Source organism: Scyliorhinus torazame, chromosome 19, assembly GCF_047496885.1.
Source record: "Scyliorhinus torazame isolate Kashiwa2021f chromosome 19, sScyTor2.1, whole genome shotgun sequence".
In the NCBI taxonomy this organism is placed as follows: domain Eukaryota; kingdom Metazoa; phylum Chordata; class Chondrichthyes; order Carcharhiniformes; family Scyliorhinidae; genus Scyliorhinus; species Scyliorhinus torazame.
In genome coordinates, this window is record NC_092725.1 from 23,570,902 (window position 1) to 23,587,602 (window position 16,701).

The 16,701-nt window shown below is 50.1% G+C and overlaps 1 protein-coding gene across 1 annotated transcript in view; it reads left to right on the forward strand.

Moving 5' to 3' along the window:
* The window catches only part of LOC140396640 (integrin alpha-M-like), a 283,291-nt gene that overhangs the window by 24,079 nt on the left and 242,511 nt on the right, over positions 1-16,701 (forward strand). The window contains exons 4-6 of the mRNA XM_072485434.1: positions 1,837-1,907; positions 8,387-8,501; positions 15,494-15,624. Coding sequence (XP_072341535.1) covers positions 1,837-1,907; positions 8,387-8,501; positions 15,494-15,624 — 317 coding nt within the window. The remainder of the gene's footprint in view (positions 1-1,836; positions 1,908-8,386; positions 8,502-15,493; positions 15,625-16,701) is intronic.

Genomic DNA, 16,701 nt, shown 5'->3' on the forward strand with positions numbered 1-16,701 from the left:
TGCACTGTCGGAGGGTCAGTGCTCAGGGAACGCTGCATTGTCAAGAGGGCCAGTGCTGAGGGAGCGCCGCACTGTTGGAGGGTCAGTACTGAGGGAGTGCCGCACTGTCAGAGGGTCAGTACTAAGGGAGAGCCTCACTGTCGGAGGGTCAGTGCTGAGGGAGCGCTGCACTGTCAGAGGGTCAGTACTGAGGGAGCGCTGCAATGTCAGAGATTCGGTATTGAGGGAGCGCTGCACTGTTGGAGTGTCAGTGCTCAGGGAGCGCCGCATTGTCGGAGGATCAGTGCTGAGGGAGCGCCGCACTGTCAGAGGGTCAGTACTGAGGGAGCGCCGCACTGTCGGAGGGTCAGTACTGAGGGAGCACCGCACTGTCAGAGGGTCAGTACTGAGGGAGTGTCCCACTGTCGGAGGGTCAGTACTGAGGGAGAGCCGCACTGTGAGAGGGTGAGTACTGAGGGAGCGCCGCACTGTCTGAGGGTCAGTACTGAGGGAGTGTCACACTGTCAGAGGGTCAGTACTGAGGGATCGCCGCACTGTCAGAGGGTCAGTACTGAGGGAGTTTTGCACTGTCAGAGGGTCAGTACTGAGAGAGTACCGCACTGTCAGAGGGTCAGTACTGAGAGAGTACCGCACTGTCAGAGGGTCAGTACTGAGGGAGTGTCGCACTGTCAGAGGGTCAGTACTGAGGGAGTGCCGCACTGTCAGAGGGTCAGTACTGAGGGAGTGTCGCACTGTCAGAGGGTCAGTACTGAGGCAGCACCGCACTGTCTGAGGGTCAGTACTGAGGGAGAGCCACACTGTCAGAGGGTCAGTGCTGAGGGAGCACCGCACTGTCTGAGGGTCAGTACTGAGGGAGAGCCACACTGTCAGAGGGTCAGTACTGAGGGAATGTCGCACTGTCAGAGGGTCAGTACTGAGGGAGCACCGCACTGTCTGAGGGTCAGTACTGAGGGAGAGCCACACTGTCAGAGGGTCAGTACTGAGGGAGTGCCGCAATGTCGGAGGGTCAGTGCTGAGGGAGAGCCGCATTGTCGGGGGGTCAGTACTGAGGGAGTGCCGCACTGTCGGAAGGTCAGTACTGAGGGAGCACCGCACTGTCGGAGGGTCAGTACTGAGGGAGCACCGCACTGTCGGAGGGTCAGTACTGAGGGAGCGCCGCACAGTTGGAGGGTTAGTGCTGAGGGAGCACCGCATTGTTGGAGGGTTAGTGCTGAGGGAGCACCGCATTTTCGGGGGGTCAGTACTGAGGGAGTGCCGCACTGTTGGAGGGTTAGTGCTGAGGGAGCGCCGCATTGTCGGAGGGTCAGTTCTGAGGGAGCGCCGCACTGTTGGAGGGTCAGTACTGAGGGAGCGCCGCACTGTTGGAGGGTTAGTGCTGAGGGAGCACCGCATTGTTGGAGGGTTAGTGCTGAGGGAGCACCGCATTTTCGGGGGGTCAGTACTGAGGGAGCGCCGCACTGTTGGAGGGTTAGTGCTGAGGGAGCGCCGCATTGTCGGAGGGTCAGTTCTGAGGGAGCGCCGCACTGTTGGAGGGTTAGTGCTGAGGGAGCGCCACATTGTCGGAGGGTCAGTACTGAGGGAGTGCCGCACTGTCGGAGGGTCAGTACTGAGGGAGTGCCGCACTGTCGGAAGGTCAGTGTTGAGGGAGCATCGCACTGTCGGAGGGTCAGTGTTGAGGGAGCGCTGCACTGGCAGAGGGTCAGTATTGAGGGAGCACCGCACTGTCGGAAGGTCAGGGAGCATTACACAGCAACAAATATGCAATTAATACAATTATTCAGCAAGTCATCAAATTAGGAAGAGCAATTTTACCGACCTCACTGTTTTCAATTTCAGTCCCACCTGGAGCGAAGAATATGGGCCTCTCACTGGCAACTGGTGTCTCCAACGGTGAACCAAAGGTTCTTGTAAGTATCGACACTGCCCACATCCACCATTCTGCAGTTAGAATTGGGCATCACATTGCAGAAGCATATAATTATAAATACCCACAGAGGGCGGTTCGAATACACTCATCTCCCCTCCATGGTCTCTTCCACCTGTGCAATTTTTCAAAGAGTGATTGAAGAAATCCTCCCGGAGCGACCCACGGTTGTGGTACATTTAGACGATGTACTCATCATGGGGCCACTGAGAAAGATTATCTGGACAATCTGGAGGAGGTCCTCAGATGGTTTTATCAAGTAGGGAAGGGAGGCATGGGCACCTTCCCAGCAAAGGCTGTGACATATTTGGGTATCTGGTGGATGTGGACGGCCTGCACCCTCATCTCCGGGCCCTGACTCCACAAAGCACCTCGGAATTGAGGTCATTTCTGGGACTCGTCAATTATTCGGTGAATTTCTACTCCGAACTTGGCCAGCCTGCTGGCCCCTCTTCAAGTCTTGTTGGAAAAGAACCAGGACAGGGTCTGGGAAGCTCCACAAGACGAGGTATTCAGAGGAGTGAAGGGAAGGCAGTCACCCTCCCAGCTGTCGGCCGTCTATGGCCCATCCCGGCCACTCGTTCTCATGTGTGACGCTTCTTCATGCTGCATTGGGGTGGTGCTCCCCCCCAGCGATGGGACAACGGCACGCCCCGCCACGTTCGCTTCCAGAACCACAGACTTCCTACAGTGCAGACTGAGGCCATGAGGCCCATCGGGTCTGCACCCACCCTCAGAAAGAGCACCCCACCCAATTCCCATAGCCCCACCTAAGGGGCATTGATCACGGCCAATCCACCTAACCTGCGGTTCTTTGGACTGTGGGAGGAAACCGGAGCACCCGGAGGAAACCCTCACGGGGAGAACGTGCAGACTCCGCACAGACAGTCACCCGAGGCCGGAATTGAACCCGGGTGCCTGGCGCTGTGAGGTGGCAGTGCTAACCACTGTGCCACCATGCCACCCCTGGCAGATGCGGAGCTCAGCTAGGTCCAGATCAAAACGTATGAGATACGCCGTAAAAGACTGCACCATTATGTTTCTGGCAGACACTTTATTATCACGGGCCATAGGCTGCTACTGGGTCTCTTTACGGAGGACAAGTGGACCCCCCCATAGCCTCGGCCTGGATTCCGTGCTGGGCTCTATTGCTGGCAGGATACAAATACATTTCAGCATCACCCAGAGAACCAGAAGACAGCCCACGCCAACACCCTCAGCTGTCTCCCGCTGCCTGAGAGCACCCCCCCCCACTCCCGTGTCCACCAGTGGGGCTGAATCATGGCAACTTTATAGACACTCTGTAACCGCCGCACAGATTCGTACAGGATCCAGGGGCCCACATTGGCACCATATTGCTGCCCCTTCACCCCATCCGCCCCTCCCCCTGCCCCACCCCCACCTCGGGCAGCCATACTTCTTGAAACAGCAGGGACTGAGCTTTGAAGACGGCCTCCTCCTCTGCGGAGTTGCAGCCAGGCCAGGAATTGACCCGACACGAGCCTGTTTCCCGGTCACCCAGAGCGTTCAAAGATAAAGGTGTTGGTGAGGAGTTATCCCTGGTGTCTAGGAATCGATGTAGACACCGAGCGGGTTGTGAGAAGAGGCGTGGCGTGTCAAGAACCACCAGGAATTCCCTCCTTCGGTCCTCCCTTCCCCCCCCTGGGAATGGCCAGGATGCCCCCCCCCCGGGTAAGGCTGCACGGGGACGTCGCGGACCCATCGCGAGATCCATTTCCTTAATCCTGGTGGGCGCCTATTCCAAGCGGCTGGCTGCGCACAGGATGACCTCCGAGATGCTCGTTTAGCACCCACGGAATCCTGGAGGTGATGGTTACCGATACCAGGACCCCGTTCACCAGGGGGGAGTTCTCCACATTCGTACACGCAAACAGGATCGGGCGCATCCGGACTGCCCCGGACCACCAGTCCTCAAATGGCTAGGCCGAACGGGCGGTGCTCATGTTCAAGCGGGGCCCTGCGGAAGCAAAGCACGGGCTCCATGGACACGCGACTGGCGAGATTCCTCTTTCACTATCGGCCCATGCCGCATGTAACAAGGGGGGTGGCATCGGGGGAGCTGCTGATGGGCCGGCTCCTCCCAACTCGGCTGAGTCCGACTTTCCCAAGTTTGGGCAGAAACGTCAAACTGCAACAAGGCATGAAGAGGAAGTAGTACGACCATGGGAGGCCAGGGAGAAACTTTCAACCGGGGGATGCTGTATATGTCTGGAATTTTGGATACAACGCTCTTTGCCTCCTGGTATTTCATTGGAGGAAACAGGGCCCGTGTCATATTAGGGCAGGACTCAAAGGAAGGCTCAAGGGAAGGCCTTGTGCAAAGACATCGACCACCTGAAGAGATGAGAGACCATCTCAGGGGACACCCAGCCAGGCACGTGCAGAGCGGCGCAGAAGTATCTAATCCCACTGGTGTGCCGTGAGAACTGTCCAAGTGTGCCGTGAAATTCGGCCAGCAGGTGTCGTGTTTCTTGTCTTATACTGTGTCTGCCCTTGTCTGTGATTGGCTGTCGTGTTATGTGTGCTAATTGGTCTGTTGGTCCGTCTATCATGATGCGAGTGTTGTGATGTGTGTTTGAATATCATGACAGACGCCAGGGCAGGATTTGTGGATTTCTGCGACAGCAGAACTGGTGCTGCCCCTGGACGAATTCAGCGACCATGGAGGAGCTGGGACCGGCGCCACGTGGAACACGATTGGTTCTAATGGAAACCGGTATCGGACGCGCCGGGGTCAGGATTGATACTTGAGAGGCCGAAGAGCTCCCCTCCGCCACACATACTCACCCCAGCCAACAAGATGGCACTGGTTGTGCTGGAGCGCGTCAATCCCACTCGTGGGTCGGCTGGGGTCAGAGGACACCTGGAAGGGGGGGGGGGGGGTGGGGGGGTGGCCAGGGGGGACAACCACACGACCCACGGCACTAAGTTCACAGTGGGCAGTCCGCGGCAGTGCGCGGCTGCATGGCTGCCTTGCCGGCTGTGGCACTGGTATTCCGTGCCCGTCCACCCGGCCCCACAGCCCACTTCCTCGCCACCCCTTGGTACAACCCCCAGCCTAGGAAGAAGTCCCCCCCCCCCCCCCCCCCCCCAACCCCAGCCAGCGGCACGTCTGTCAGCGAACTATGGCGAAGTTCGACACTTTCCGTAACCCCTCTCCCTCAGCAGCCACATCACTGGTGTCACGATTTTTAAAAGCACAAGTTAACCGCGCCATCAGGAACTCTGCCCATCGGAGGAGGAGAATACCAGGCAAGGCCGCTAATGACCTGCCAACGGTGTTAACTGCACGTGGAACGCATTCACGCCACTGTCGAGGTGACGGAGAATTGCGATTTGGCATGAACCTGGCGCCCGCCACGATTTTGACGTCAAAACGAATTCTCCACCCAATCGCACATTGTGATTCCGGCGTCGGTGATGGAGGAACCCGCGCCAGCTGTTCGATGAGATTTACCTCCAACTCATTGCCCGCAAAGGTTTGCCTGCTGGGAAATCTCATCAACCAGTCGGACCACGGACATGAGGGAATCCCAGCGCTACCCATCCAATCAGTCGGCGAGGTTTATCTGGACCAAGTCAGCTATTGCAACAGGGTTAAAAGCTGAAGCAGTTTTTAAAAATAGAAATGGCATGAAAACGACTCCGACCCTGTCAAAACAAAGAGGTCATTCAGGAAACATTGCAACACTCTGAGATTCCTGAGTGCTGAAATGAGAGGAGTATACTCTTAAATATTAACCAGCTTTACACTAACTTTATAAAGTAATGGCTTCTCAAAAGATCTGGGGTCTAGGACAGAATTTCACTGCACACTTCCCACAGCACACTGGTGCGGTTAGATACAGAGTAAAGCTCCCTCGACATCAAACACTCCCAGGACAGGTACAGCACAGGTTAGATACACAGTAAAGCTCCCTCTACACTGTCCCCATCAAACACTCGCAGGACAGGTACAGCAGAGGTTAGATACACAGTAAAGCTCCCTCTACACTGTCCCCATCAAACACTCCCAGGACAGGTACAGCACAGGGTTAGATAGAGAGTAAAGCTCCCGCTACACTGTTCCCATCAAACACCCCCAGGACAGGTACAGGACGGAGTGAGATACAGAGTAAAGCTCACTCTACACTGTCCCCATCAAACACTCCCAGGACAGGTACAGCATGGGGTTACACACAGAGTAAAGCTCCCTCAACACTGTCCTCATCAAACACTCCCAGGACAGGTACAGCACGGGGTTAGATACAGAGTAAAGCTCCCTCTACACTGTCCTCATCAAACACTCCCAGGACAGGTACAGCACAGGGTTAGACACAGAGTAAAGCTCCCTCTGCACTGTCCCCATCAAACACTCCCAGGACAGGTACAGGACGGGGTTAGATACAGAGTAAAGCTCCCTCTACACTGTCCCCATCAAACACCCCCAGGACAGGTACAGCACGGGGTTAGATACAGAGTAAAGCTCCCTCTACACTGTCCTCATCAAACACTCCCAGGACAGGTACAGCACGGGGTTAGATACAGAGTAAAGCTCCCTCTACACTGTCCCCATCAAACACTCCCAGGACAGTACAGCACGGGGTTAGATACAGAGTAAAGCTCCCTCTACACTGTCCCCATCAAACACTCCCAGGACAGGTACAGCACAGGGTTAGATAGAGAGTAAAGCTCCCGCTACACTGTCCCCATCAAACACCCCCAGGACAGGTACAGGACGGAGTGAGATACAGAGTAAAGCTCCCTCAACACTGTCCTCATCAAACACTCCCAGGACAGGTACAGCAAGGGGTTAGATACAGAGTAAAGCTCCCTCTACACTGTCCTCATCAAACACTCCCAGGACAGGTACAGCACAGGGTTAGACACAGAGTAAAGCTCCCTCTGCACTGTCCCCATCAAACACTCCCAGGACAGGTACAGCACGGGGTTAGATACAGAATAAAGCTCCCTCAACACTGTCCTCATCAAACACTCCCAGGACAGGTACAGGACGGGGTTAGAGACAGAGTAAAGCTCCCTCTACACTGTCCTCATCAAACACTCCCAGGACAGGTACAGCACGGGGTCCGATACAGAGTAAAGCTCCCTCGACACTGTGCCCAACAAACACTCCCATTTCAGGTACAGCACGGGGTTAGATACAGAATAAAGCTCCTTCTACACTGTCCCCATGAAACACTCCCAGGACAGGTACAGCACGGGGTTAGATACAGAGTAAAGCTCCCTCTACACTGTCCCCATCAAACACTCCCAGGACAGGTACAGCACGGGGTTAGATACAGAGTAAAGCTCCCTCGACACTGTCCCCATTAAACACTCCCAGGACAGGTACAGCACGGGGTTAGATACAGAGTAAAGCTCTCTCTACACTGTCTCCATCAAACACTCCCAGGACAGGTACAGCACGGGGTTAGATACAGAGTAAAGCTCCCTCTACACTGTCCCCATCAAACACCCCCAGGACAGGTACAGCACGGGGTTAGATACAGAGTAAAGCTCCCTCTACACTGTCCTCATCAAACACTCCCAGGACAGGTACAGCACGGGGTTTGATACAGAGTAAAGCTCCCTCTACACTCTCCCCACCAAACACTCCGAGGACAGGTACAGCACGGTGTTAGATCCAGAGTAAATCTCCCTCTACACTGTCCCCGTCAAACACTCCCAGGACAGGTACAGCACGGGTTAGATACAGAGTAAAGCTCCCTCTACACTGTCCACGTCAAACACTCCCAGGACAGGTACAGCACGGTGTTAGATACAGAGTAAAGCTCCCTCGACACTGTCCCCATTAAACACTCCCAGGACAGGTACAGCACGGGGTTAGATACAGAGTAAAACTCCCTCTACACTGTCCCCATCAAACACCCCCAGGACAGGTACAGCACGGGGTTAGATACAGAGTAAAACTCCCTCTACAGTGTCCCCATCAAACACTCCCAGGACAGGTACAGCACGGGGTTAGATACAGAGTAAAGCTCCCTCTACACTGTCCCCATCAAACACTCCCAGGACAGTACAGCACGGGGTTAGATACAGAGTAAAGCTCCCTCTACACTGTCCCCATCAAACACTCCCAGGACAGGTACAGCACGGGGTTAGATACAGAGTAAAGCTCCCTCTACACTGTCCCCATCAAACACTCCCAGGACAGGTAGAGCACGGGGTGAGATACAGAGTAAAGCTCCCTCTACACTGTCCCCATCAAACACTCCCAGGACAGGTACAGCACGGGGTTAGATACAGAGTAAAGCTCCCTCTACACTGTCCCCATCAAACACTCCCAGGACAGGTACAGCACGGGGTGAGATACAGAGTAAAGCTCCCTCTACACTGTCCCCATCAAACACTCCCAGGACGAGTACAGCACGGGGTTAGATACAGAGGTGATTCACAGTCAATGTACTTCCTGCTATAATCCCTCTTTTCTCCTTCCAGGCCTGTGTCCCCCGTTTCTCGTACGAATGCTACACCAACACCTACATCAACGGTTACTGTGACGTTCTGCCTTCATCCTTGCGTTCACGGGAGAGGATCCCAGCGAAACTCCCAGGTAAAGTTTACCCCCAGTTATCGGCTTTCCTGCAACCACCCCCACCCCCCCTCCCCCCACCAGTCTGACCTGACATGGTGACCTGTTTGAACATTGTGCGAGGAGGTTGCCACAGGTTACAGGGTGGAGTCATTCTCCGCACCTTGTGCGATGATGGCTGGCCATCCTCCTCGACTTCGCTCCCTTGATTTCCTGGGAGATCGGAAATTGACTCAACCCTGTTCTTGAACGTTCTCAATGGCGGAGTGACCGAGACCCCTCGAAGATGGCCAACCTGTTTGTAGGAACCTGCTCCCCACTGTCCAACTGCTCTCCCCCAGTTGCAAGCCAGAGAATCACTTCCGGTGTCACCCCATTCAACGCCCGGCCGAGCATCTATTTTTGTTCCCCTCCACCTCTCTTTCTCCTCTCCGCTCCGCCAACCCCCGACAACTCCATCTGAGAGCGCAGAATTGATAGAACCAAAGGATGCTGTGAAAAACTCAGAAAATCCTGGGAAAAACTGTGACCCATGGTTCTGGACACACCCATCATCGGGCACAACAATCTCTCCCTCAATGCCAGCAAAACTAAAGAGCTGGTCATTGACTTCAGGAAGCAAAGTACTGAACACACCCCTGTCAGCATCAACGGGGCCGAGGTGGAGATGGTTAGCTGTTTCAAATTCCTAGGGGTGCACATCTCCAAAAATCTGTCCTGGTCCACCCACGTCGACGCTACCACCAAGAAAGCACAGCAGCACCTATACTTCCTCAGGAAACTAAGGAAATTCGGCATGTCCACATTAACCCTTACCAACTTTTACAGATGCAACATAGAACGCATCCTATCGGGCTGCATCACAGCCTGGTATGGCAACTGCTCAGCCCAGGACCGCAAGAAACTTCAGAGAGTCGTGAACACCGCCCAGTCCATCACACGAACCTGCCTCCCATCCATTGACTCCATCTACACCTCCCACTGCCTGGGGAAAGCGGGCAGCATAATCAAAGATCCCTCCCACCCGGCTTACTCACTCTTCCAACTTCTTCCATCGGGCAGGAGATACAGAAGTCTGAGAACACGCACGAACAGACTCAAAAACAGCTTCTTCCCCCGTCACCAGACTCCTAAATGACCCTCTTCTGAACTGACCTCATTAACACTACACCCTGTGTGCTTCATCCGATGCCAGTGCTTATGTAGTTACATTGTATATGTTGTGTTGCCCTATTATGTATTTTCTTTTCTTCCCATGTATTTAATGATCTGCTGAGCTGCTCGCAGAAAAATACTTTTCACTGTACCTCGGTACACGTGACAATAAACAAATCCAATCCAATCCAATCCAACATCTTTCCTGCATCTAACCTGTACAATCCTGTTGGAATTTTCTAGGTTTCTCTGAGATTTCCACCCTCATTCTTCTGAACTCTAGCAATTTAAGAAAAATAAAAATTTAGAGTACCCAATTAATTTTTTTCCAATTAAGGGGCAATTTAGTGTGGCCAATCCACCTACCCTGCACATCTTTGGGTTGTGGGGGCGAAACCCACGCAGACACGGGGAGAATGTGCAAACTCCACACGGACAGTGACCCAGAGCCGGGATCGAACCTGGACCTCGGCGCCATGAGGCAGCAGTGCTAACCACTGCGTCACCGTGCTGCCCTGCGAATACAATCCTAACAATCTCACCTCTCCTCATGCGTCAGTCCCCCCAGGAATCAGTCTGGTAAACCTTCGCTGCACTTCCTCGAGAGCAAGAACATCCTTCCTCAGATAAGGGGACCAAAACTTCCCACAATATTCCAGATGTGGCCTCACCTAGGCCCTGTATAATTGCAGCAACACATCCCTGCTCCTCTACTCAAAACCTCTTGCTACGAAGACCAACATACCATTAGCCCTCTTTCCCATCATGCTGTACCTACTTGCTTACCGTCAGTGACTAGTGTACAAGGACACCCAGGTTTTATTGCACATTCCCCTCTCTCAATCTGTAGCCTTCCAGATAATAATCTGCCTTCCTGTTTTTGCTACCAAAGTGGATAACCTCACATTTACCTCACATTATTCTGCATCTGCCATTCATTTCCCCACTCACTCAACTTGTCCAAATCACACTGAAGAATCTCTGTATCCTCCTCATAGCTCACCCTCCCACTCAGCATTGTGTCATCTGCAAATTTGGAGATAATACATTTAGTTCCCTCATCTAGATCATTAATCTATATTGTGAATAGCTGGGGTCCCAGCATTGGGAGCAACAAGTACAATAGACCAAATTCGAAAAGGTAGATGAACAAAATCAAGTCCTAAGTATTACGATACCAGACCCTGAACAGAAACCCCAATATTTGATTTTAAGTTTGTCAGACTGTGAGGACAAGATACCTCGCTCTGGGAGTGATTTCATGAAGAAATAGAGTGCGCAATTCTCCCATCGGGACACTAAGTCCCGGGGCGAAATTCTCCCCAAACAGCGCGATGTCCGCCGACTGGCGCCCAAAACGGCGCCAATCAGACGGGCATCGCGCCGCCCCAAAGGTGCGGAATGCTCCGCATCTTTGGGGGCCGAGCCCCAACATTGAGGGGCTAGGCCGGCGCCGGAGGGATTTCCGCCCCGCCAGCTGGATTCACAGCGGCCAACGGCCATTCTCCGACCCGCTGGGGGGTCGGAGAAGGACGCCCCCGAAGCCAGAGTGAAAACCGGAGTGTTTCACTCCGGCGTCGGAGGCCGCTCCCAGCCCCCTATTCTCCTGGCCCAGGGGGTCTAGGAGCGACGTCGCGTCATTTACGTGCGCCGGGCCTTGGCGTCGCGTAAAAGCGGTGCCGCGTAAATGACGCGGCGCTTGACATCACCCGCGCATGCGCGGGGTGGCCGGTGCCAACCCGCAAGAAAATGTCGGATGGATCTTGTGGGGCGGTGGAGGAAAGGAGGTCCTCCTTCAGAGAGGCCGGCCCGCCGATCGGTGGGCACCAATCGCGGGCCAGACCCCTTATGAGGCCCCCCCCGGTGCAGGAATCCCCTCTCCCCCCCCCCCCCCCACAGGCCACCCCCCCCAGCATTCCCGCGCTGTTCCCAACGGCGGGAACCCGTTGTGTTGGGCAGGCCGCTCAGCCCATCCGGGCTGGAGAATCAAGTCCTAAGTATTACGCCCGTTGCAAACGGTGAGCGGCGATTCTCCCAGCGGCCAGCCGTGATTCTCGCCATGCCGATTTGGGGGGGGGTGGAATCGCGTGCGGGCATCGGGGCAGCGTGGCGGGACATGCGCGGTGCCCTGGCGATTCTCCCACCGGCATGAGGGGGGAGAATCCCACCGAGGGTATATCAAACCAAACTTTATTACTTACACAATATTAAAATATCTGTAACATTTCACCAGAAATAACTTACTGTTACCCCTTAAACAATGCTGATCAATACTGTGAATACAATACCCTGTGAATAGCAGAACAAGGCAGCAGCGCGGGTTCATGAGCCTCCCCGAACAGGCACCGGAATGTGGTGACTAGGGGCTTTTCACAGTAACTTCATTAAAGCCTACTTGTGACAATAAGTGATTATTACTATTAATACCCTTAGCTACTATACATATTCCCACTCAAAAATACAACAATCTCAGTTCTCAATCCACTGTTAAATACAGTTAGCACTCAGGAATATCTGCTGTTCAGAGATGTCTTTGGAGAACTGTTTGAAAGAAAAGACCTGACTCCTGTCAGAACCATGTAGACATTCTGGCTGTATTTCTTCAGAATCTGTTTCTTAGCTTGTTTCACTGCACCTTCTAATTACACTTCTGAATTGCTTGGAAAGAAACTGCGAATCTGTCTACAGGCAGATCTTTAACTGAGCTGCAGTGAGAGCAAACTGCTTGACTTGCACCCCGGCTCCCAACCTTCCGAACTAGGATTCTTTAAAAACATGACTTCAGCAGTCAAGCACACTCTAACCCAGTCTTTTAACCCATACTACACCAAATACCTATAATAACCCATACTACACCAAATACCTATATTAACCCATACTACACCAAATACCTATAATAACCCATACTACACCAAATACCTATAATAACCCATACTACACCAAATACCTATAATAACCCATACTACACCAAATACCTATAATAACCCATACTACACCAAATACCTATAATAACTCATACTACCAAATACCTATAATAACCCATACTACACCAAATACCTATAATAACCCATACTACCAAATACCTATAATAACCCATACTACACCAAATACCTATAATAACCCATACTACACCAAATACCTATAATAACCCATACTACCAAATACCTATAATAACCCATACTACACCAAATACCTATAATAACCCATACTACACCAAATACCTATAATAACCCATACTACACCAAATACCTATATTAACTCATACTACCAAATACCTATAATAACCCATACTACACCAAATACCTATAATAACCCATACTACCAAATACCTATAATAACCCATACTACACCAAATACCTATAATAACCCATACTACACCAAATACCTATAATAACCCATACTACACCAAATACCTATAATAACCCATACTACCAAATACCTATAATAACCCATACTACACCAAATACCTATAATAACCCATACTACACCAAATACCTATAATAACCCATACTACACCAAATACCTATAATAACCCATACTACACCAAATACCTATAATAACCCATACTACACCAAATACCTATAATAACCCATACTACCAAATACCTATAATAACCCATACTACACCAAATACCTATAATAACCCATACTACACCAAATACCTATAATAACCCATACTACACCAAATACCTATAATAACCCATACTACACCAAATACTTATAATAACCCATACTACACCAAATACCTATAATAACCCATACTACCAAATACCTATAATAACCCATACTACACCAAATACCTATAATAACCCATACTACACCAAATACCTATAATAACCCATACTACACCAAATACCTATAATAACCCATACTACACCAAATACCTATAATAACCCATACTACACCAAATACCTATAATAACACATACTACACCAAATACTTATAATAACCCATACTACACCAAATACCTATAATAACCCATACTACACCAGATACCTATAATAACCCATACTACACCAAATACCTATAATAACCCATACTACACCAAATACCTATAATAACCCATACTACACCAAATACCTATAATAACCTATACTACCAAATACCTATAATAACCCATACTACACCAAATACCTATAATAACCCATACTACACCAAATACCTATAATAACCCATACTACACCAAATACCTATAATACCCCATACTACACCAAATACCTATAATAACCCATACTACACCAAATACCTATAATAACCCATACTACACCAAATACCTATAATAACCCATACTACACCAAATACCTATAATAACCCATACTACACCAAATACCTATAATAACCCAGACTACACCAAATACCTATAATAACCCAGACTACACCAAATACCTATAATAACCCATACTACACCAAATACCTATAATAACCCATACTACCAAATACCTATAATAACCCATACTACACCAAATACCTATAATAACCCATACTACACCAAATACCTATAATAACCCATACTACACCAAATACCTATAATAACCCATACTACACCAAATACCTATAATAACCCATACTACCAAATACCTATAATAACCCATACTACACCAAATACCTATAATACCCCATACTACACCAAATACCTATAATAACCCATACTACCAAATGCCTATAATAACCCATACTACACCAAATACCTATAATAACCCATACTACACCAAATACCTATAATAACCCATACTACACCAAATACCTGTAATAACCCAGACTACACCAAATACCTATAATAACCCATACTACACCAAATACCTATAATAACCCATACTACCAAATACCTATAATAACCCATACTACACCAAATACCTATAATAACCCATACTACACCAAATACCTATAATAACCCATACTACACCAAATACCTATAATAACCCATACTACACCAAATACCTATAATAACCCATACTACCAAATACCTATAATAACCCATACTACACCAAATACCTATAATACCCCATACTACACCAAATACCTATAATAACCCATACTACCAAATGCCTATAATAACCCATACTACACCAAATACCTATAATAACCCATACTACACCAAATACCTATAATAACCCATACTACACCAAATACCTATATTAACCCATACTACACCAAATACCTATAATAACCCATACTACACCAAATACCTATAATAATCCATACTACACCAAATACCTATAATAACCGATACTAAACCAAATACTTATAATAACCCATACTACCAAATACCTATAATAATCCAGACTACAACAAATACCTATAATAATCCATACTACACCCTGTAATGCAATATATCGGAAATTCCTATATTCATCACACCAGCCTTGGTTTCTATTAGCCGGGAGCTCTGGGAGCAAGTTGTTGCCCCTTGCAGCCTCGACCAATGAGAGCCAGCCCGACAACCAATCGACAGCCCTTTCCCCGTACGGTGTAAATCACTGTGTTAGTTTAAAATTTGGAACTCTTTCATTTGTCCTGATCAGAGATTTGGTTACATCTCCGCCTTCATAATAATAATAATAATCATCATCGCTTATTGTCACAAGTCGGCTTCAATGAAGTTACTGTGAAAAGCCCCTAGTCGCCACATTCAGGCGCCTGTTCGGGAAGGCTGGTACGGGAATTGAACCCACGCTGCTGGTACTGTTTGGCATTACAAGCCAGCTGTTTAGCCCACTGTTCTAAACCGTCCCCTAAGCAACACTGGGGACACTCCATACTACCGAGCGACTCTATCTGTAAGAGATGTGATTCTCCCCGACCTCTGCCTCAATCTGTGAGCACCGTGAACTCAATTCCTCTTCATTCTCTTCCTCTCAGAATGTCCCAGGGTGTTGATAGACATCGCTTTCCTGATCGACGGCTCCGGCAGTGTGTATCGTGAAGATTTTAACAAGATGAAAGAGTTCATCAAAGTGATCATGAAGAAATTCAGGAACAAGGATACACAGGTAGCCAGCAGCCCTGTCCCTTTCTCGTGGACCATGGGAGACCATTCAACCGCGTCTCGCGCCTGCACTGGTACTATCACCCAGTGAAGGGCTCTGTACGAATTCTCAAGTTCCTTTTCATGTGGACCATTCCTTGCTTAAATCCCTTTGCATCGGTAGAACGAGGAACGGGGTTGCTTGCATAGAGACTTTCAGGGGTTAGGCATCAAATTAAACAGCAGATTTACCAATGTTATGATCTCTGGATTATTGCTGGAGCTGCGACCAAATTGGCGTTGGGTACATCAAATTAGAGATCGATATGTTGCTGAAAGACTGGTGTGGGAGAAGTGGGTTTTAGTTGATGGGCACTGGCAGCAGTACTGGGGAAAGTGGGGCCTGTACTGTTGGGACGGCCAACACCTGGACTGTGCTGGGACCAGCATTCTTGCAAACCACATAACCAGTGATATAGAAGGTGCTTGAAGCTAAATAGGGCGGACGGTGCTGGTTCTGGAGAGGGGATACATAGGCTTAGAAAGCAAAAATAAATGAATTAATTGCACAATGTGAGGTTCAGGGTATTACGATCCCAGACCAGACACCCAACAATGGCTAGGACACTGGATCGAAATGCCAATATCGTAGTTTATTTGTAAGATACACTGTCCTTTCCCCCTTTGGGACCGGGTGTCACAGTGTGTTAGAAACACTGTCCTTTCCCCCTCTGGGGCCGGGTGTCACAGTGTGTTAGATACACTGTCCTTTCCCCCTCTGGGACAGGGTGTCATAGTGTGTTAGATACACTGTCCTTTCTCCCTCTGGGACAGTGTCACAGTGTGTTAGATACACTGTCCTTTCCCTCTCTGGGACAGTGTCACAGTGTGTTAGATACACTGTCCTTTCCCCCTCTGGGACCAGGTGTCACAGTGTGTTAGATACACTGTCCTTTCCCCCTCTGGGACCGGGTGTCACAGTGTGTTAGATACAATGTCCTTTCCCCCTCAGGGACCGGGTGTCACAGTGTGTTAGATACACTGTCCTTTCCCCCTCTGGGACAGTGTCACAATGTGTGAGATACACTGTCCTTTCCCTCTC